Source organism: Anabrus simplex, chromosome 5 (genome assembly GCF_040414725.1).
Source record: "Anabrus simplex isolate iqAnaSimp1 chromosome 5, ASM4041472v1, whole genome shotgun sequence".
NCBI classification, from domain to species: Eukaryota; Metazoa; Arthropoda; class Insecta; order Orthoptera; family Tettigoniidae; genus Anabrus; species Anabrus simplex.
The window spans coordinates 232,274,949-232,298,967 of NC_090269.1; the positions used below are offsets into that span (position 1 = coordinate 232,274,949).

Below are 24,019 nucleotides of genomic sequence, written 5' to 3' on the forward strand. Positions count from 1 at the left end.
AATGGAGGAAAACCGTTTTTCCTATAAAACCCCCGTCTTTTCAAAGATTTTAAAATGATATGCATATCGAAACCTTCCCCGGGGTCAGTATACTCTAAATATGAAGTTTGGTTGAGATCTATCCAGCCGTTTCGACGTGATGGTGGAACAGACAAACAGACAGACAAACAGACAAACAGAAACAATTTTATTTATATAGATTTTAGGAGTGTTCCTGTGAGTTTTATTAAGTGATATTTTATCATCTCTAAAAGATCACACCAAGCCTGCGATGGGTTACAACAGCGGCATGGGGTGTGCATTATCCTGTTGGGAAACACCCCCAGGAATGCTGTTCTTAAATAGCAGCACAACAGGTCGAATCACTAGACGGATGTACATATCTGCAGTCAGAGTGCATAGGATAACCACGAGAGTGCTCCTGCTGTCATAGGAAATTGCTCCCCAGACCAGAACTCCTGGTGTAGGTCTAATAAGTCGATGCCGCGGACAGATGAAATGCAGGCGCTCATCTGGCCTCCTTCTAACCAGCACACAACCATCACTGGCACCAAGGCAGAACCGGCTTTTATCGGAAAACACAATGAACCTCCCCTCCATCCTCCAATGAGTTCTTGCTTGACACCACTGAAGTTGCAGACTGCGGTGGTTTGGGGTAAGTGGAATGCACACTGCAGGGCATCTGGTTCGGAGCTGTACTTCAAGTAACCGATTTCGAACAGTTTGTTGCATCACTGTGGTGCCAACTGCCGCACAAATTGCTGCTGCAGATGCAGTCCACTGCGCCACAGCCATATGCCAAATACAGTTGTCCTTTCTCTCAGTGGTGCCATGGGGACGTCCGGAGCTCGGTCTTCTTGCGAGCATACCTTCTCACAACCACTGCTGCCAGCATGCTTGCACAGTGGAGACATTCCTGCCAAGTTGTTTTGCAATAGTGGGGTAGGAAAATTTACCTTTACATAGCCCTATTATACGGCCTCGTTCAACTGCAGTGAACTGTTGATACTGACCTCTTCATCGTCGTAAAGGCATTCTTGACCTACTCACAGTCACTCCACCCAATCTCACAGGTAACTAACACTCTCGCACAGTACAGCCCGCATTTAAAGAAAACCTGATGTGCAATGTCATGGGGCAGCTATTAGCGCCACGTGAATGCAATTTGAGGTAAATTTGAATCAGCGTCATCTTTCAGATGTATAAACACACATACCAACGTTCATTAATCTAGCACAATCCCTTCTTTGGATTTTTGTTTTTCCACCAGTGTATTATAATGAGTATGAGTGTACATAGACTCACTCAGTGCGTTCCACTAGCTGCGAATGAGAGTGTGACTAGGCTGTGGTAAAGCCTGGTTATCCTACTAAAAGAGTGGGAGAAGTTGGAAACTATTACGCTGTATTTAAAAATATATGAGGTGCTATTGTATTTTTAAAATTATTATTTACAAATTTTTATATATTGGCACATCTTAAGAAGTCTTGAGGGGCTGCCTGACCGAGGCAGTAAAGGCATGCTCGGTTCGCCCGGAAGAACGTGGGTTCGAATCCCCGTCAGGAAGTCGTAAAATTTAAGAAATGAGATTTCCACTTCCAGAGGTGCATATGGCCCTGAGGTTCACTCAGCCTCCACCAAAAATGAGTACCAGGTTAATTCCTGGTGGTAAAGGCGACCGGGAGTAGAGCTAACCACTCCACCCCATCTCGTGCCGAGGTTAACAATGGTGGAAGCCTTTACCTTCCACTCCTCCAAGGGCCTTCATGGCCTGTACGGAGGTGACTTTGCTTTTAGAAGTCTTGGGTTCTCATTTCTCTGTTGACTTTTAAAATTATTTTGTTTTCTCAGTGCTCATTTCTCTGTTCACTTTTAGAATTATTTAGTTTTGTCTCTGAAGTTCAAGGTCTTTTAATACTGAAGGTCCTTCATAAGACAATTAAAAAGTGTTGAATACCACTATGAAAAAACCTGTGGTAACTTGGAATTTTTTTAGGTATAAATAAATTATCATGTTGATAAGACAAATTTGTTGTCATAATTAGAACTTTGTCATTCAGAGTCATTATTCAATTTATTATTTAAAACAAGGATTCTTGTTCAGTTTATTATTTAATGTCTGATAAGAAGGTAAAATGACCATGTTTAATATTTTCACTGTAATTTTCAGGACTGTCTCTACCATCATCCAGTCCATAAGATCTCCTTCATTGCCCAAGATATGTCAGATTCCAGAGCATTTGGCTATATTTTTGGTTCACCTGATACAGGACACAGATTCTTTGGAATAAAAACAGACAAAGCTGCAAGCCAGGTTAGTAGATCTGGAACTAGATTTCATGTAAACTTTTCCTATGAGTATATAAAAAAACTGCAGATAAATTTCCTTTTTTTTTTTTTGCTTCATTATATGTACTAACCTGTTAGTTTGTCAATCAGGAATGAAGGATTTACATGCTGCAGCCAATTTCAGTATTTGTCGAATTTCAATATTATCGGCCTTTGTAACTTATCATTCGGGACAAATATTTTGGTTTCTCTATGGGAATCAACATCTATATCATCTTTGTAACTTTGCCAGTTGCTGACCTTGACCTGAGGGTCCTAGGTATGATTAAAGGCACTTAAGATTGTTAGGTGGACTGTAACAGGGTTGATTTAGCTTTGTGAGGAGAATGGGAAGGTACCGGTACTTAACTTGAGAATAACAACTCCTCTCTTGGAAATCAAAGTTACTGATCTAAGTTTACAGGTGTGTAGGCCATGCATTCTCTTGTAATCTGTAGGCTTTGAGTTGTGTGCCAATAGCTTGTGATAATATGCAGTGCTCTGAGATTACTATTAAATGGCATTTGTATTAACATGTAAATGATAAGGATTGTTAAACTGAGCCAAGTGAAACTGAAATGCCCCATCTTGATTAAACTTAATGTATTTCAAAACTACTTTAGGAATAACTTAAGATTTTAGGCTTCAAATTTAGACACATGTTACCTACGAGTGTTGGTCCTTTAATAGTTGTCACACTTTTGTATATACTCTAGGAAACTAACTTAGTGTATCTTGCCTATCCTATATGTTAGGTCATTATCTAACCTACCTCACAGTACATGGACTCTCCCATCCAGCGCTCCATGTGTGTGCTGTGCTGTGAAGAAGAGTAACTTCTGAACTCGTGATCTAAAGGTGAGTAGCCTCAAAAGACAAAAAAGCACAGTTGGATAAAGATTGAATGTGTTCATAGCCGTACAGCACAACAATGTCAAAAAGTTCTTCATAGGCTGTGCAGCGAATTGGTAATGCCTTACAGAATAGTGACACTTAGAACAAAAGCCTTCAGTGATGGATGTCAACGCGTGGCTGACATACCTCGGCTGACAGCAAAGAGGACATGCAGGTCGTTGGTGTATTGCTAGTGATGGATACCAACTAGGTGATTCATGAGTCAGCCTCAGAGACAGAAATAACACCTTAAGCTGTGCCTCCTATCTTGAATAAGTTCCTGGGCTTGTAAAAATTGCATTGCGATAGGTTCCACACCATTTTATGGAATTGTAGAAATAACAATGATAAAATTCTGCTCTAACCAACTTGAAGCACTATGAGCTGGATGATACAATGGTCTTGTAGTACAAGACAGAAATTGATCACTAATGAAACAAGTGGGATCATTACAGGTCCCTACAAAAATCAGTACTTTGCCAGAATGCCATCATTGTAAAGATGATGTTGATTATGGTGTATGACTGTAGTAGCATTATCCTAATGAATACCATACCCCAAGGATTGACTGTGAATTTGCTATATTAATGTTCATTTCTGGAACATTACCTATGACCAACATTGCAAAAGAACTGGCAACACTTTCCGCAGACATCTCTCATCATTTTGCTGGACAATGCTTGAGTGCCTGTGGTGCAACCAGTGGCTGAGTTATATGCTTGAGAGGGCTGGGAACTACTCTACCATGCCTCATACCCCCCAGACTACAGGTCCTATGATTTTGATTTTATTCCAAAGATGAAGGCACCACTGTGGTATCCACTTACAAACTGTTTCAGACAATCTTGAGGCAGTACACCAGTCCATTTGCACCCTCCAGAGAACAAGCACTGCGACAGGTATACTATGGCATCCATATCACTGGCAACAGATTCTACACAGTACAGGGGACTACATTGAGAGACTGTAGAAGTTTTACAGAGGTGTCTCTTTTGTATCGGTTGTAACAAAATAGTTGCCACTATTAAAGTCCCTCGTATGTCATAAAATATACACCTGAAATACATAATTATTTAGAGAAAGAGAATACTAGTCGCTAAGTCTTACTGAAAGCAAGAGTAAGTTAGTTTAGGAAATGGATGGGGAGAAATTATGTACCAAGTCAGGTCGCAGACGGATGGCAAAGATATAGAAGAAAACTATCATATTGGTCCACAATTGTCATTACATCCTTCATTGATTGAGGGGAGAAGATAAGTGACTCTCAAAATTTGTACGTATCTGGTTACAGCTGATGTTGAACTTTGAAATCTAACCTCTGTAGTGTAAGATTTAGCACTATTACGTGCTATCCTCAGAGATCTTTGATTCCTGGTACTGCCAGAGATATAAGATTGGCAGGAGGGCTGGTACTCTGTATGGGGCTGATGACCTAGATGCTAGGCCCCTTTAAACAACAATCATCATTGGTACTGTATATGATTTTAAAAAGGTACTTTCAGCTCACCTCCTTTGGAAGTGCGCCTGGAAAGAGCTGCCCCACCTGGAGGAATATGAGGAGACGAGTTTACATTTGGTGCAGATTCTCTTTACCTTTTCCCGTTGACCTGACCACTAGCACTCTTGTCACATGGCTCCATAGTACCTGAAAAATCTTCAAATACAGATCTGACCCTCATCCCATCTGGGTCCACCAAACTTTATATCCAAAATTCTATGATGTATCTCTCTCTCTCTCTCCTTCCACTCTCCCTCCGCGAGGGACTTTGATGGTAAATACTAGCTAGGGAAGCACCTGTTTTTAACATCAGATAACCACTCCTATTTGCCTCATTTCATCCTTGAGTTCCTTCTCAAGAGTTTTGGAACACAACAAGCTCATACTCTATTCTCCTCATCTGATGAAATTTCAACTAAAAATCTTTGGATCATAGTGACGTTTCTCTTCTGTATACATTAGGTGTAAGCAACTGCATTCTCATCTAGTAAAATACTGCTCTCCAGCTCTGTGCTTAAAGAATGCTTGTGAAATATATGTTGTTAAGAAGGAAGCCGTACTTTCCAGTGTCGACTCTATTAAACATAACTTAAAAGCTTTCCTATCTGTCCAACACGCAAATTAAATATAATTATTACACTATATCAAACCTGTAAAAGAACAAATTATTAAACAAGGAATAAATAGTGTGTATATTTATTCCTTATAATGAATTAATGAAAATTTGTTAAGATGTTACATTCCTAAGCAATGTTATTGAGCTAGCCAAGTCCCTTTACCTCCTTTTTATTCATGCATAGGAATGTGTGGGTGAATGGTGCATGCCCAAGGCTACAGTGCAGCTCCAAGTCACTCCAATTAAATGACACTGTGATGTCCTGGATACTTGAAGAGAATTGTTACATGTTTTCTGCCATTTATGAACCCACAGCGTATTTTATTTATTATTTTAATTTTTTAACCAACATAGGACTACTTAGTCAGGTTTATGGAGGTTTTTCTTCTCTTGTCAGCACAATACTGTTTCTTCTTTTCTGAACGTAATTTTCTTTCTGCTTCTGGAATCACTCTGTCTATTCTCTGCTTCTTGATTTTTGTCTGTCGTCTAGTGTGTTTATCTTTCAATATGTTGAGTGTATTTGTTTTATATTTTAAATCTTCTATTGTACTCTGCAACTCTCTCATGTCTTCTTTAAGTTCTGTGATCCATCTAATATTATTCTTACTCTTACTCTTCCATAATTTTTCTATTATTTTCCTACTGATTCTATTTTCTGGTGACCGTATTAGATGCCCTAAGAATGATATTCATTTCTTTTTCATTTTGCTAGTCACAGGTTCTATTTCTTTATAAACTGTCCCATTGGAAGCTAGTCTCCAGACTTGTTTACTTGATAATTTTTATTTAAACATGTTCTCACTATTCTCCTTTCTAACTTGAGTACTCTATCTATTGCAACTGTGTTTGTTGTTTTGAATAATGCTTCTCATGCATATGTAATTTGTGGCTGGGTGACTGTTTTGTAGTGTTTCAATTTAGTTGCTATTGAGAGACACATATTATTACTATGTATTCTTGGTAAAATGCTGTGCTGTAACCAGTTAATCTATTCTATTTTGCCATGGTGGTTTCTTGTTCAGGTTGTATGTGATTATTTCACCTAAATATTTAAATTTTTCTACGATTTTTAATTCTTACTCTCCCAGCTTAATTTTGTTTGCAAGCAGAATTTGAGTTAGCATAATTTCTGTTTTTTTTTTTTTTCAAATAAAATTTTCCAACCAATATTTTGAGCTGTTTCCTGTAAAGATTTTATTTGTTGTTTTGTTTCCTGAATATCATTGGCCAGAAGAGCTAGATCATCAGCAAATCCTAGACAGTTCAAATGCATATTATTCTTCTGGGCTCCAATTTTTATATTTTTCAAGTTGTTCTTGTACCATTCCCTCATAACGTACTCCAGTGCACAGTTAAAAAGAAGAGGTGACAATCCATCACCCTGTCTTAAACCAGTTGTTACCACGAATGATTCAGAAAGTTCTCCTCTGAACTTAATTTAGAAATTGTATTAGTCAGAGTAAGTTCAATCAATTTGATTAGCTTTGGGTGAAGTCCGAAATGTGTGTAACATTTTTAATAATGATGGTCTGTGGATGGAGTCGTAAGCTTTCTTGAAATCTATAAACGTTATTGCAAGGGGCTTGTTTCGTTTTCTGTAATATGCCATGACTAGCTTCAAAGTTATTATTTGTTCAGAGCAGCTTCTCCAAGGTCTGAAACCTCCCTGGTATTCACCTAACTCTTGATCAAGTTGTTCTTTAATCTAACTTATATAGTATCTTAAAATCTTATACATGCAGTCAAGAATGGAAATACCTCTATAGTTGTCTGGATTACTTCTTTCACCTTTCTTATGAAATGGATTAATTATAGCTGTTGTCCATTGTTCTGGGATGTCTGAGTTGCACTGCCGGCATATTTCCACACTACTGCAAAAACGTGGTCTTCTCCACACGCTTTGTAGTTCTTCATTTCCTTAAGCACTGTTTCAACTTCTTTTGCTGTAGGAAGGTTTATATTTTCTGGTTTGGTTTTTATTGGGGTATATGTATCATATATAATAATAGCTTTTTAGGTTCATCACTGTTCAAGAGCTTGTTAAATGCTTCCACCATGATTTCTTTGTTTTCCTTATTGTTTTTTTGTCTTTATTTTTCAACAATAATTCTGGGGGGATTGTATTTTTGCAATTGTTTACTAAAGCTTTGTAATAATCTCTAGAATTGGTTTTGTAATCATTTTCCTCAATAGAGTTTATTAAATCTTTTTGATATTTTCTCTTAATTCTTCTGATCATTTGGGTGAATTCTTTTCTGACATTCTTGAGATTCAGGGTATTTTTTTCTGTTTTGTGGGCTTGAAATTTCAACCAAGCTTGATGTCTTTCTTCCTGCATTCTATCACAATCAGAGGTCCACCAGGCATGTCTTTTCCTTGGATTTAATGGAGCTAGATCTTCTGCTTTCTGTTTAAGAATTGGTATTAGGTCATCTAAAGTGTCTGTGAGTCGTGTAGTTCCTGTTCTTTGCCGATACTGGGCATTCGAGATTAACTGATGAAGGTTGTATGTCCTTTTCTCTCTAACTCTATTTTGTCTTTTTCTTCTTAATGGAGTAAATTTAATCTTGATTTTAATTAAGTAATGATTTGAACCAGTGTCAGTTCCCGTTAGAACTTTGACATTGTGGATTTCCTTGTGAAAAAATTTGGCCATACATACGTGGTCTAGCTGCCATTCTCCTTTTGTCCAGTCAGGATGTTTTCAAGTTGTAAGTTTGTGTGGTCTTGTTTTAAAATATGTAGATTTGTAGATTAGTTCATGGTTTCTGCAAATTTCTATGAGTCTTTGGCGATTTCTGTTAGTGTATTTATAAGGAACCCACTTTCCTACTGCATCTCGATACTTCTTTTCCTTACCCAGTTGAGCATTAAAGTCCCCTATAAGGATCTTGATGTTATTCATATTTATTTTATTCATTGTCTGATCGAGGAGATCCCAGAAATTATTGACTTCTTGCAGAGTTTTTGTTAGGATTTTTTTTCATTGGTAGGGGCATGAGCATTTATCATCTTGTAAAGTTTGTTTGTGGTTTGTAACGTTAGATGTGAAAATAGGAAACCACAGAAAAACATCTTCAAGGCTGCCGACAGTGGAATTCGAACTCACTATCTCTAAATGCAAGCTCACAGCTGCGTACCCCTAACCGCATGGCCAACTCTCAGGTAATAATAATAATAATAATAATAATAATAATAATAATAATAATAATAATAATAATAATAATAATAATAATAATAATAATAATAATAATAATAATCCGGTCTAGAAAGCCAAGAATAACGGCCGAGAGGATTCGTCGTGCTGACCACATGACACCTCGTAATCTGCACGCCTTCGGGCTGAGCAGCGGTCGCTTGGTAGGCCAAGGCCCTTCAAGGGCTGTAGTGCCATGGGGTTTGGTTTGGTTTGATTTTAATAATAATAATAAAATCAGCTTGATCTTCAGTATGATTTGAACTGAAGCCATTTTCAAGATATAATGTTGTAAATTATTTAGATGGAATATCTGTTAAATGTATAACTATTAATAAATTATTATTAGTATATTATTATTATTATTATTATTATTATTATTATTATTATTATTATTATTATTATTATTATTATTATTATTATTATTATTATTAGTATTAGTATTATTATTATTATTATTATTACCTAGCGAGTTGGCCGTGCGATTAGGGATATGCAACTGTGAGCTTGCATTTAGAGATAGTGAGTTCGAATTCCACTGTATGCCTTGAAGATGTTTTTCCGTGGTTTCCTATTTTCACATCAGTCTGTACCTTAATTAGGGCCATGGCTGCTTCCTTCCCACTCCTAGCCCTACTTATCCCTTCATTGCCATAAGACCTACCTGTCGTATGATTCTAAAATAAGAATTTACTTGGTCCAACTTTCAACACAACATTAGGAAAAACACTTTACATTATGATACATAATGGAAAAGTATTTTCTGTTATTACACCAGTACATGTTTTGACTCCTACTGGGTCATCCTCAGCTGGTTCAGTCACATTGATCAAAGACATCCCATAATTACTGAAAACAAATACTACCTAAAATAGATGATGTGTTGTGAGAAAATATACATTAAAATGTGGTGCTACACTGCCTCCAGGTTATTTCTGAGAGAGTCCTCCCAGAGTTCCAGTGCGAGTTTCGAACTTCCAGAGGCGCAACTGATCTGATTGTCTGTACCACGGCAATTTCCAGAAAAATGCAGGGAGCAACAGAATCCTCTCTTCTTAGTCTTCTATGACCTGGGAAAGGCATTTGACTCTGTTCCAAGACCTGCTATGTGGGCAGTACTGAAACACTTTGGCTGTCCTCAGTGTTTTGTTGATCTGGTTCAGGCCCTCCATGATGGCATGACTGGACAGGTTTGCCATCAGAATAGCATCTCAAATGAAGTTTCTGTTACTCATGGACTAAAACAGGGCTGTGTGCTTGCTCCAACATTATTTGCATTATATTTGGCTGCCATGCTACATAAATCTTGTACGAACAACCCAGGTGTGGAGGTTAGGTATCATTTCGATGGAGGGCTTTCCAACCTAGCAAGACTGCATTCACAGAGGCTCATCCAGGTTACAAAGGTAACCAAAATGCTGTATGCAGATGATGCTGCATCACTTACACTCACACCAGAGGAATTACAACAGTCAGTTAACTACTACAAGAGTGCATGTGATCGTTCTTGTTTCACCATTAACGTTCAAAAGATCGAGGTCCTGGCACAATCTTCACCAGACACAACCCTTCCACATTTCAACATCTCCATCTCAGATACTCCACTGGAACAGGTAGACAACTTTTCATACTTGGGTAGTATATTATCTGTGCGCTGTAACGGTGAACAAGATGTGGAGAAGAGAATTGGTGCTTCCCATACAGCATTTGGATGACTATCATACCAGGTGTTCATGAATAAAGACCTGACCATGAAGACGAAACTCATGGTGTACCACACAGTTGTCAACATAACATTGCTGTATGGTTGTGAAACTTGGACCTTTTACTGACATGACTTGAAAAAGCTTAAGCGTTTCCACCAACGAAAACTTTGATCTATCTTTAGGATCTAAAGGGAGGACCATGTCACCAACATTGCTGTTCCTGAGAAAACTCATGCCATTTAAATCTAAGAATTTCATTTTTGTCCGTATTGAACTGAGAATGGAAGATAGGAAACTTAAAAGGGTCCACCTTTTCAATACAAATAAATGTTATAGTTTATTTACAACATATATTTACACTTGGAACTAGTTTCGACGCTGTTTGGCATCATCTTCAGCCAAAATGTGGGAAATAGGCTAGCATGTAGACATTTATATTACACAAGGTGTTACATCAGTGTGAATAAATGAGAGAACATGAAGACGCAAAGTACAATGTCAGTTTCAAAGTGGTCATGAAGGGTGAGTCAAAATTGTATAAACATGAGATAACATAATCACTTAAACAATAAACATATAAACATATAAACATATAAACATATAAACATATAAACTGTAACAAAACCATGCGGAAGTACGAGATGATTGGCATTGGAGATTCAAATTATTTCAGACACTCTTCCATTGAATGTTGCCTGCCGCGAGTGTAGTACAAAACATCGGTTATATTTCAGTAAACACAATCTTCTCAAAAATGCACATAACATTATAAAATATTTGGGTTGAGATGAAATTTGGCAGTTAGGGATTGAAATCACTTATTCAATAAGCGTCAATTCAAAAAACAGCTGTGAAGGGTTAGACAAGAATTGCACAAGCGTGAGTTTGGACTCGATGAATGCAAAAAACACATGAAACACACTCGAAAATGTAGGTTCGTGATGGATTTGGCACAAAAGGTCTGCGTTTAATCATTCATTGAATGGCACCGGTGCGAGTGTAGTTCAAATGTGAGTTAGGATTTAACAGCCTCTTAGAATTGCACGTGACATCTGAACTCATGGTGCGAGATGAACTTGGCAGTGAAGGTTCGAACTGTAGATATTCAGTAATGTCAATTCAAAACAGTGCATTCACCCTCGCACCATGAGTTCAGATGTCACGTGCAATTCTAAGAGGCTGTTAAATCCTAACTCACATTTGAACTACACTCGCACCGGTGCCATTCAATGAATGATTAAACGCAGACCTTTTGTGCCAAATCCATCACGAACCTACATTTTCGAGTGTGTTTCATGTGTTTTTTGCATTCATCGAGTCCAAACTCACGCTTGTGCAATTCTTGTCTAACCCTTCACAGCTGTTTTTTGAATTGACGCTTATTGAATAAGTGATTTCAATCCCTAACTGCCAAATTTCATCTCAACCCAAATATTTTATAATGTTATGTGCATTTTTGAGAAGATTGTGTTTACTGAAATATAACCGATGTTTTGTACTACACTCGCGGCAGGCAACATTCAATGGAAGAGTGTCTGAAATAATTTGAATCTCCAATGCCAATCATCTCGTACTTCCGCATGGTTTTGTTACAGTTTATATGTTTATATGTTTATATGTTTATATGTTTATATGTTTATTGTTTAAGTGATTATGTTATCTCATGTTTATACAATTTTGACTCACCCTTCATGACCACTTTGAAACTGACATTGTACTTTACGTCTTCATGTTCTCTCATTTATTCACACTGATGTAACACCTTGTGTAATATAAATGTCTACATGCTAGCCTATTTCCCACATTTTGGCTGAAGATGACGCCAAACAGCGTCGAAACTAGTTCCAAGTGTAAATATATGTTGTAAATAAACTATAACATTTATTTGTATTGAAAAGGTGGACCCTTTTAAGTTTCCTATCTTCCAAACTCATGCCAAGAGCATAGAATCGCCCATCATTGGTCATCAGCTTATATGGACGGGCCACATCTGATGAGTGATACCAGATATCCATGCCAAATTCTGTATGGTGAATTTTGTTCTGGCACCAGAGCTCATAGAGCCCCCATGAGGCGCCAAAAGGACCACCCTAAGCACACTATGAAGATGACAGGTCTCAATCCACAAACTTGGGACACGCTTGCTCAAGACCGTACAATTTGGCACTGGACCATCCCTGCTGCTGTCAGTCTGTTTGAAGGGGAACAATGCAGATGTGAAGAGGCCCGGAGAGAAGCACAAAAACTCCGTGCAGCACAACCACACCCTCCTCCAAAAATTCTGTGCAATCTATGTGGGTGCTTATTCCATGTTATAATTGGTCTGCTCGACCATCAAAAGTACATCCACAGACAGAAGTGAATTTATTGGAAGAAATTAATTACTTGGAAACGAATTAAATCCACCACTGCAGCCGACAACAACGAAACACATTTTCACATTATAAGTTATTGTGAATTGTAAGGCATCAATCATGATATCCTCTGTTTTCAAGTTTAATGTTTTTAATACACACTATTTTATTGCTTGAATGAACTTGATGTTGCCCTATTGCATTCCTATGATGTTGCAAAGTTGTGGATGTTTTCTTATTGATGGATCGGTATTCAAGTTAGACTGCAGAAAACTTATTGTTTTTCTTGTGTTTAACTCGGTACAAAGCTTAGACATAAAAATATGTACGGGCTTTTCCATTTTTATCCATAAAGTAAAGTGTTTTTCCTAATGTATTGAAAGGTGGACCAAGTAAATTCTTCTTTTAGAAGCATATGATTTGTAAGTGTTTACAGAAACACCATGAAACTTATTACCTGTAAGACCTATCTGTGTCGATGCGATGTAAACATTGTTAAAAAAAATATTTATTATTATTATTATTATTATTATTATTATTATTATTATTATTATTATTATTATTATTATTATTATTATTATTATTATTATTATTATTATTATTCCGCCTGCAGTATCTGCTCAGTGGATTGAGTAGCTCAGTAGTTGCTGTTACTGGTCCCAAGCCCGGAAAAAAGAGGAGGTTTGGCTTAAAGCCATAAAATTACAGCCAGAAAATAAACATCGAGGCAATAAAGGGCACAATGATTCCACACGTGAGTGGCGGTACCCCAACAGCATCTCTTTCACATGTTAGTGGCAGCTGAATAAATATCCTCTGCAGCTAACAACCACAGTTGTAAATTAGGGCTTGCTCCACTTAAGGTTGATAACCTTTTATAGTCAGCTATGGAAAAGTTTTTTTAGTAAAAGGATGGAGAAGACTACATCGGATTCGGTGGGTAGTCACCTAAAAGACAAGAATGAATTTGAACACTCAAAAAGACATGCATATAACCAAACATACAAATATAGAATCAAACATAAGCATATTAACTATATTGCAATGCACAATATAAACTCCTTACTGAAAACCGGAAAGCTCAAGAACTTCACAGATGAGTTAGATAGGCAAAATATTCTTGTGGTAAGGCTCCAAGAAATGAGAAATTTAACAGAAGATTCGTCTGAATCTCAAGTATACAACGGGAAGCCAGGCCAAAGGGTCATGAAACATTGTCCCCAATTAGGTACAGGATTTATAGTAAATTTGAAAATAACAGATTCTGTAATTGATTTTAAAGCCATCCCACCAAGAACGCAATTCTAACTTTACAAACCACAAACAAACTTTACATCATCATAAATGCTCATACCCCTACCAATAAAAAAATGTCCTAACAAACACTCTGCAAGAAGTCGATAATTTCCGGGATCTCCTTGATCAGACAATGAATAAAACAAGTATGAATAACATCAAGATCCTTATAGGGGACTTTAATGCACAACTGGGTAAGGAAAAGAAGTATCAAGATGCAGTAGGAAAGTGGGCTCCTCATAAATACACTATTAGAAATGGCCAAAGACTTGTAGAAATTTGCAGAACCATGCACTAATCTCCTAATCTACATATTTTAAAACAAAACCACACAAACTTAAAACTTGGAAACATCCTGATTGGACAAAAGGAGAATGGCAGCTAGACCACGTATGTATAGACAAATTCTTTCACCAGAAAATCCACAATGTCAAAGTTCTAAGGGGAACAGACACTGGTTCAGATCATTACTTAATTAAAATCAAGATTAAATTTACTCTATTAAGAAGAAAAAGACAAAATAGAGTTGGAGAGGAAAGGACATACAACATACAACCCTCATCAGTTAATCCAGAATGCCCAGTATTGGGAAAGAACAGGAAATACAAGACTAACAGACACTTTAGATGTCTTAATACCAATTCTTAAACAGAAAGCAGAAGATCTAGCTCCATTAAATCTAAGGAAAAGACATGTCTGGTGGACCTTTGATTGTGACAGAATGCACATAGAAAGATAACAAGCTTGGTTGAAATTTCAAGCCCATAAAAGAGAAGAAAATGCCATGAACCTCAAGAATGTCAGAAAAGAATTCACACAAACGATTAGAAGAATTAAGAGAAAATATCAAAGAGATTTAATAAACTCTATTGAGGAAAATGATTACAAAACCAATTTTAGAGATTATTACAAAGCTTTAGTAAACAATTGCAAAAATACAATCCCCCCCCCCCACATTATTGTTGAAAAATAAAGATGGAAAAATAGCACATAACAATAAGGAAAACACAGAAATCAAGGTGGAAGCATTTAATAAGCTCTTGAACAGTGATGAACCTGAAAAGCTCTTATTAATTGATACACATACTCCAATAAAAACCAAAACAGAAAATATAAACCTACCTACAGCAAAAGAAGTTGAAACAGTGCTTAAGGAAATGAAGAACTACAAAGCGTGTGGAGAAGACCACGTTTTTGCAGCAGTGTGGAAATATGCCGGCAGTGCAACTCAGACATCCCAGAGCAATGGACAACAGCTATAATTAATCCAATTCATAAGAAAGGTGAAAGAAGTAATCCAGACAACTATAGAGGTATTTCCATCCTTGACTGCATGTATGAGATTTTAAGATACTATATAATCGGATTAAAGAACAACTTGATCAAGAGTTAGGTGAATACCAGGGAGGTTTCAGACCTTGGAGAAGCTGCTCTGAACAAATAATAACTTTGAAGCTAGTCATGGCATATTACAGAAAACGAAACAAGCCCCTTGCAATAACGTTTATAGATTTCAAGAAAGCTTACGACTCCATCCACAGACCATCATTATTAAAAATGTTACACACATTTTGGACTTCACCCAAAGCTAATCTAATTGACTGAACTTACTCTAACTAATACAATTTCTAAAATTAAGTTCAGAGGAGAACTTACTGAAGCATTCTTGGTAACACCTGGTTTAAGACTGGGTGACAAATTGTCACATCTTTTCTTTGATTGTGCACTGGAGTACGTTATGAGGGAATGGTACAAGAACAACTCGAAAAATATAAAAATTGGAGCCCAGAAGGATAACATACATTTGAACTGTCTAGGATTTTCTGATGATCTAGCTCTTCTGGCCAATGATATTCAGGAAACAAAACAACAAATAAAATCTTTACAGGAAATAGCTCAAAATATTGGTTGGAAAATTTTATTTAAAAAAAAAAAGAAATTATGCTAACTCAAATTCTGCTTGCAAACAAAATTAAGCTGGGAGACTAAGAATTAAAAATTGTAGAAAAATTTAAATATTTAGGTGAAATAATCACACATAACCTGAACAAGAAACCACCATGGCAAAATAGAATAGATTAACTGGTTACAGCACAGCATTTTACCAAGAATACATAGTAATAATATGTGTCTCTCAATAGCAACTAAATTGAAACACTACAAAACAGTCACCCAGCCACAAATTACATATGCATGAGAAGCATTATTCAAAACAACAAACACATTTGCAATAGATAGAGTACTCAAGTTAGAAAGGAGAACAGTGAGAACGTGTTTAAATAAAAATTATCTAGTAAACGGAGTCTGGAGACTAGCTTCCAGTGGGACAGTTTATAAAGAAATAGAACCTGTGACTAGCAAAATGAAAAAGAAATGAATATCATTCTTAGGGCATCTAATACGGTCACCAGAAAATAGAATCAGTAGAAAAATAATAGAAAAATTATGGAAGAGTAAGAGTAAGAATAATATTAGATGGATCACAGAACTTAAAGAAGACATGAGAGAGTTGCATAGTACAATAGAAGATTTAAAATACAAAACAAATACACTCAACATATTGAAAGATAAACACACTAGACTACAGACAAAAATCAACAAGCAGAGAATAGGCAGAGTGATTCCAGAAGCGGACAGAAAATTACGTTCAGAAAAGAAGAAACAGTATTGTGCTGACAAGAGAAGAAAAACCTGACTAAGTAGTCCTATGTTGGCTAAAAAATTAAAATAAAATTAATAATAATAATAATAATAATAATAATAATAATAATAATAATAATAATAATAATAATAATAATAATAATAATAATAATAATAATAATAATAATAATAATAATAATAATAATTTTTGACCATGGTTTCTTTGATTTAGTTTAATTTTTAGAGGAGAGATTTGTACTGTTACTTAGTGGATTCATTTTAAGTGAGTTAATTATTACCTCTTTAACATTAGCACAGTCACAACTAGTAGGTACGTTTTCATAAAATAATATTGTATTATTTTGTTATTTCACTTTTATAATCAAAATGTTGCTACAGACAGTCTATGACAGGTTCCATTTTAAACTGAAGGGATGTGCAGAATAAACAACAACAGAAAAAATTGATCTCATATACAGACAAATAGGCCTGCTGAATTGCTATTATTCCATATGATGATGCACCAGTGTGCTCTAACAGCCTTTTCAGAAACTAACTTTTCTTTAGTCTTCTATTTCTCTGACATGAAATAGAGAATGTAAGGAAATGCTTTTGCTCATGTTCACAAGGGTGAGTTCCATGGTTGAACTAAGAAAATAAAGTTGAGTGTTGTACTTACAGTGAATTTTGGTAGTTATCCTGAGGACCATTTTTGTGCCCTTGCTGCAAGAAAGAGAATATATATATATACATACACATATAAGACCTTGTTCAGACTTTGAAACTGTGACATTAATTATTTAAAAAAAAAGTAAACTCGTGTCCTCATCCCGAGGTGGTACAGCTCTTTTCAGGCACATCCCCAATGGAGGTGAGCTGCATGTGCCATTTCAACCACATACTAGCCCTCCTGCCTTTCTTAAATTTCTGGCAGTACCGGGAATCGAATCCAGGCTCCCGAGGACCGCAGTTAATAACACTAAGTGTTACGCTACAGAGGCACAATTAATTATAATTACAGTACTGCTATAGACTCTCCAGCACAGACTATGAGGCAGTTTCTAAGTACAGTAATACTTGGGGCTGACCCTCTAAAGGAAACAACTATAGAAGCAACAACAGAAATTCTCTTGAAAATTTGGTCATTTTTGATTGAAAAGTCAGAATATTTTTGAAAGCAGGCTATTGGGAAATTGTTGAAATATGGACACTTTTTATACTAAAGATTTATTTCTATAAACATGCTATAGCAGCTGTCTTCATTTAATATTTTTGTTGCAGGTTGTCATCGCCATGAGAGATCTGTTCCAGGTTGTGTTCGAGTTGAAAAAGAAGGAAATCGAACTAGCAAAACAACATATAGAGCAACACCAAATAAAATTAGGGGGAGGATTATTTGTTGATTCAGGATCCAGTTCCAAGGTCTGTTACATTTATAGCCATTAGATTTAATTTCTGTTAGATTTCTCTATTGAGTTGTTCTGTTTACTGTTAACATTGTACAGTGTTCTCATTGTATGAGGAAACTTTGTATCATTCTGCTGCTAACCAATTTCTAGCTCTCTCAAATGCAGTATGGAAAGCAAGGTGACATGTGACAGGTGACAAAATATCCCAGCAGTTAGTTGCTTCTGAGAATTGTACCAGAATGTGTATGTGGCTGTTGCTTGTGCATTATTGAGTATATTGCCAGTGTATTAAGTAATCGATTGTAAAATGAAGTATTTGACTGAACAACAAATGTTACTGGCTTTATGTCCCACTAAGTATTCTTTTACGGTTTTTGGAGACTCAGAGGTTCCAGAATTTTGTCCCGCAAGAGTTTTTTATGTGCCAGTAAATGTATTGTCATGAGAGTGACGTATATGAGCACCTTCAAATACCACCGGACTGAGCCAGGATCGAACCTCCAAGTTGGGGTCACCGTCTGAGCCACTCAGCCCGGCTGAACAACAAATTTACTTGGTGGAATGTTACATTTAAAATAAAGATAAATGTAGAGGATGAATTTGGAGATTTGTTTGTAAATATCCTGACTAGCATTCCTACAAAATCTTGCTTTTCAAAGTTGATGAAAAAGTGGTGTACAATAGGTTCAGTTTGTGATGTACAGAGGAAGGAGGAAAGACACGTTTTAACTTAATCATACAGTATAACAAAGGAACAGACATATCCATGGTGTCAGCTGACAAAGGAACCAGACAGCTGAAATTTTACCACATAAAATAAAGTGTATGCAGGAACTTCTCCAGACAGATTTTGCTGCAAGAATAAGGTTCTGTAAATGGTTTCCTGAAAGTGTTTACAATGGAAATTTGGATTCACAGCTAATGTTTATGTCTGACGAGACATGGTTCCATCTTTCTGGACATTTAAATTCTCAAAATGTGTGATTGTGGAGTACTGAGAACCCACATATTTTACAGGAAGTGCCATTGCATCCCACTGAACAGAGTTATGTGTGGTAAGGACACAGCATATAATTGGTCCTATTTTTTTATGAACACATGAATTCAGATGTGTATGTGAGAACAATATTGTGTTCATTTTTTAATGAATTGTCACAGGAAGATATTGGGTATTTTTAACAGCACTGTATCACAGTGCATACTGCTTTTAATTGTATAGATACTTTCCATCCAGTTTATGCCAGATAATTAGTACAGGTTTGTGGTCTCTTAGATCAGCCAACTTCAGTTACTGTGATTATTATCTTTGGAGAACTCTTGGCAAAATTTACCTAAATAATCCCAGTACTATAGAAGAAATGAAGTCCGAAATAACACATGCAATACAGTCTATTGCCAAAGTGGAATTAACTTAACTTAACTTAACTTAACTTAACTTAACTTAACTTAACTTAACTTAACTTAACTTAACTTAACTTAACTTAACTTCGAGGGATACTTGTCTTACAACATCAAACACCATCACCACATCTCTAATAATATGGCTAGAAATAATTGACAAAACCGCTCAAATCATTTGTGCACACCCTGTATTTACAACCTGACTTTTCAGCCTGTTTACCATCATACGATTTTGTGTTGTCCATCTCGCAACATTGTTGCGGTCCTTTTTGCAGTCACTCTTTGAACAGGTCTTTTACTGTAGCATCTTGTTGCTGCTCACCTTTAATCCTTCTGTTATTATGTGTTCAAGTAGTGTTATGAGAAGGCCAAGTACCTTTCCATGAAAAGCACCCCCACTCGGTTACTACACCTCTTCCAAGTTTCACTGTGGGTGCTGTATAGGCTGGCAAGTATCATTCACCACACCCAAACCCTCCCATCAGACTGCCACATATAGTATGACTCATCACTCCAATTCACGCATCTCCAGTCATCCACAGACCACCGAACGTGGCACATAGTGTTCACCAGCATAATGTATGGTTTATGAGCAGGTACCTGAGCCTTGCACCCCAGTTCTTGTTTCTCCCAGTACACAGTCATAGAGTTAGATTCACAATTAGTGGCACTGTGAAATCTATATGGTATTCAGTGCCTGTATCCTCCTTGTCACTAAATATAGTCTGGAAATAGCCATGCTAATCAATCAATCACTACTGATCTGCATTTAGGGCAGTCGCCCAGGTGGCAGATTCCCTATCTGTTGTTTTCCTAGCCCTAAATGATTGCAAATAAATTGGAAATTTATTTAACATCTCCCTTGGTAAGTTATTCCAATCCCTAAATCTGCTTTCTATAAATGAATATTTGCCCCAATTTGTCCTCTTGAATTCCAACATTATCTTCATATTGTGATCTTTCCTACTTTTAAAGACACCACTCAAACTTATTCATCTACTGATGTCATTCCATGCCATCTCTCCACTGACAGCTTGAAACATACCACTTATTGCAAGAAATCAGCTTCATTTCCCATATCAAATCCTATTTACAATGAATCAATAACAGTAAATTTCCACCTTTTCGATACTTACAGTATATTTGCATTAAGTAAATCAATTAATCATACACAGTACATGTTTCATTCCATTTGGAACATCTTCAGCTGTATTATAACACTTAGGTGAAATTGCAAAGTAATTTACCTTCTTAAGAATATCCTAATAGTTACCTTGTTTTACTTAAAATCTACATGAATTTAAAAATTAAAATAAATTAAAATCCATGTGGATGGTTGAATGGGATGGTGAAATGGGAGGTAAAATGGATTTACTTATTAAGCCTATTTTAAAAAATGATATCGATTCATTTGAACAGACGTTGTAAAAAATGTTTTTGTATCCAGCACAATTTTCACTATGATTCTGCTTGTCTACTAATAAAAAATTTTTGAAAAATAATTCCTTTGTCACTATATTTAACAAGGATGCTCTCTTCAATTGCTCCTTCCAAAGCGAATGTTGTTTGTTTTGATTTTTATAAATATGTCTCTTGAATACAATTAAGTTAGGTTGCCTGAAGCTGATTGCTGTCATTACTATTATTAAAAGAACTTCCCCAAAATCTTTTTGTTGACAAAATCTACTATGTCCTCGGAGGTGTGATGGCTGATGCAGCCTTCCATCTTGTGAAGTCACATCATTACTTCCCTTTCCTACCTTTTAACTTTCTCCTACTTCCACACTTCTAAGCAACAGTTCCCTGTTCCTCATCTTCCCTCAGTTGTTCTATCTGCAGTGACTCATACCGATTTCTCACAGACACCTGTCCTGAATTCTGATCCTGAATGGAGCCCTTAGCCTGCACTCTCCTTCCCCTTAAAACATTAGACCACCTGTCTTCTACAATTCCCCCCTTTCTTTCCCATCCCTCTTTTACACCTACTGTATCCTGTACATTGTTTGAGGGAGGCCTACTTTCCTTCCTGTCCTCTGACTCAACATAACTCCAGCAGACTGTGAGTTTTGCAACAGCCCATGGAGAGGACCATGCATGGGACCTCACTTTGAGATGGAATACCAAACAAACTGATCTGCAAAAGAACCTGTGTTAAGTGGAAACGGGCAGGACATGTTTCAAGACAGGTTGGAATCTGGACCAAGAGAGTATTGAGGTGACAACTCAGGACATCACCATTCAGTATTGGGAGACCACAGCTATGCTGAGCTGATGACATTAGAAACACTGGAGGGAAGAACAAGACCTTGAAGGCCGAAAACATCAACCGATGAACAAAATGTGAAATTTTTGGTGGATGTTCTTCAGGGAGGTCGTCGCATGACATGTAAGGAACTTTCAGAAGCCACCGGGATTTCACCAGTGTCAGTATTCCATATTTTCTCAAATGATTTAATTAATTAATTCATTCATTCATTCATTCATTATCATTATAGACTGTTATGCCTTTCAGCATTCAGTCTGCAAGCCTCTGTGAATTTACTAAACATTGCCGCATTCCTCCATTTGCAACTAGTGCTGTGGCCTCATTTAGTTCTATACCTCTTATCTTTAAATCGTTAGAAACTAAGTCTAACCATCGTCGTCTTGGTCTACCTCTACTTCTCTCACCCTCCACAAGAGAGTCCATTATTCTCCTAGGTAAACTATCCTCCTCCATTCGCCTCATATGATTTAAAGAAGAGAAAAATTTGTTTGCGATGGGTCCTTCACTGCTCGACTGCTGAACAGAAGCAGAAATGCATGACCATTACTAAGTTGCTGAAACGAAGATTTGACATTGAAGGTCAAGCATTCTTAAATTGAAATGCTGCTATTGATGAAAAGTGAGTTGGAAACTTTTTAGTCAGAGATGAAGGCCTGATTGGTCTAAGGAGTAGAGTGCTTTGTCCCCATGACCTAATACATTTCAATGAGCGTAATCAAACCAAACCAAACCAAACCAAACCCCATGGCACTACAGCCCTTGAAGGGCCTTGGCCTACCAAGCAACCGCTGCTCAGCCTGAAGGCCTGCAGATTACAAGGTGTCGTATGGTCAGCATGATGAATCCTCTCGGCCGTTATTCTTGGCTTTCTAGACTAGGGCCTCTATTTCACCATCAGATAGCTCCTCAATTCTAATCACGTAGGCTGAGTGGACCTCATACCAGCCCTCAGGTCCAGGTAATAATCCCTGACCTGGCCGGGAATGGAACCCGAGGCCTCCGAGTAAGAGGCAGGCACACTACCCCTACACCACGGGGCCGGCGAGTGTAATCAAAAGTCAATCAAATGATGATCTTTGCTTATGATCTCAAAGAATCATCATGACAGATAGAATTCCATGTGGAATAAGTGTCATAGCAGTGTATTACCTAGGCTTCATACAAAAGCTGCACACAAAAATGCGCAAAAACCAATCTCAGTTCCTCTAGGCTGTGCCAGTTATTATCCGTAATAATATTCGTCCACACATTGGGACTTTTGTGACCACTGAGCTGTGTGACTATGAATTAGAAGTGTTACCTCACCTGCACTACAGCCTGGAGATGAGCAGACTTTGACATATACCCTAAGTTGAAAAAACCCATGTGTGGAAGTCATTTTTCTTCTCCAAAACAACTTTATGCTGCCGTTACCCATCCGTTCAACACATGGACTTCAGTGTTGCTTCCGATAGAATAGCAAGTCTTCCCAAACATTGGAATTTGATCATAGAGAAGCAGGGTTATAAAGAAAGAAATGTTTAAGTAAAATGAAATATAATGCAATATTTATGGCATCACCCTCATATACCAATAAGTACGGTAGGTTTATCCACCATGTTGGGATTCTACCTCATGGCATTTGTCACTCACTTTTGTCATTAATGATCAGCTTTTCCATATTTTCTGATCCTTTCCTCATAACATGGCCAAAGCACAGTATTTAAGTTGATAAGGCCTAATCTGGTCTTAGAGTCTTCTTTCAATTTCTAAGTTTTTTTAGGACGGAGTTATTTGTGTGGTGATCAGTCCATGCAATCCTTACCATCCTTCTCCAGCAAAACATTTCAGTTGCATAGATCTTACTTGTCTCCTTCTTTCCCAGTGTCTACGACTTGCACCCATGTGTCACTATGTGAAATACTACGCAGTTTGCCTTATTTTCAGTTTCTTGCAAGCCTCTTGGTCTTTCTACAGTAATAATAGCAAAGCAAAGTCATTTCCATGCAGGCCATGAAGGCCCTTGGAGGGATGGAAGGTAAAGGCTTCCACTATCCGTAACCTCCGCACTTGGTGGGGTAGAGTGATTAGCTCTACACCTGGCTGCCTTTGCCAGGCAGCCCCTCTACTACTACTACTACTACTACTACTACTACTACTACTACTACTACTACTACTACTACTACTACTACTACTACTACTACTACTACTACTACTACTACTACTACTACTACTACTACTACTACTACTACTACTACTACTACTACTACTACTACTACTACTACTACTACTACTACTACTACTACTACTACTACTACTACTACTACTACTACTACTACTACTACTACTACTACTACTACTACTACTACTACTACTACTACTACTACTACTACTACTACTACTACTACTACTACTACTACTACTACTACTACT

General features: G+C 37.1%; 1 protein-coding gene across 1 annotated transcript in view; it reads left to right on the forward strand.

The window, feature by feature from the left end:
• The window catches only part of Dab (DAB adaptor protein), a 104,983-nt gene that overhangs the window by 15,164 nt on the left and 65,800 nt on the right, over positions 1-24,019 (forward strand). The window contains exons 3-4 of the mRNA XM_068227811.1: positions 2,171-2,314; positions 17,813-17,953. Coding sequence (XP_068083912.1) covers positions 2,171-2,314; positions 17,813-17,953 — 285 coding nt within the window. The remainder of the gene's footprint in view (positions 1-2,170; positions 2,315-17,812; positions 17,954-24,019) is intronic.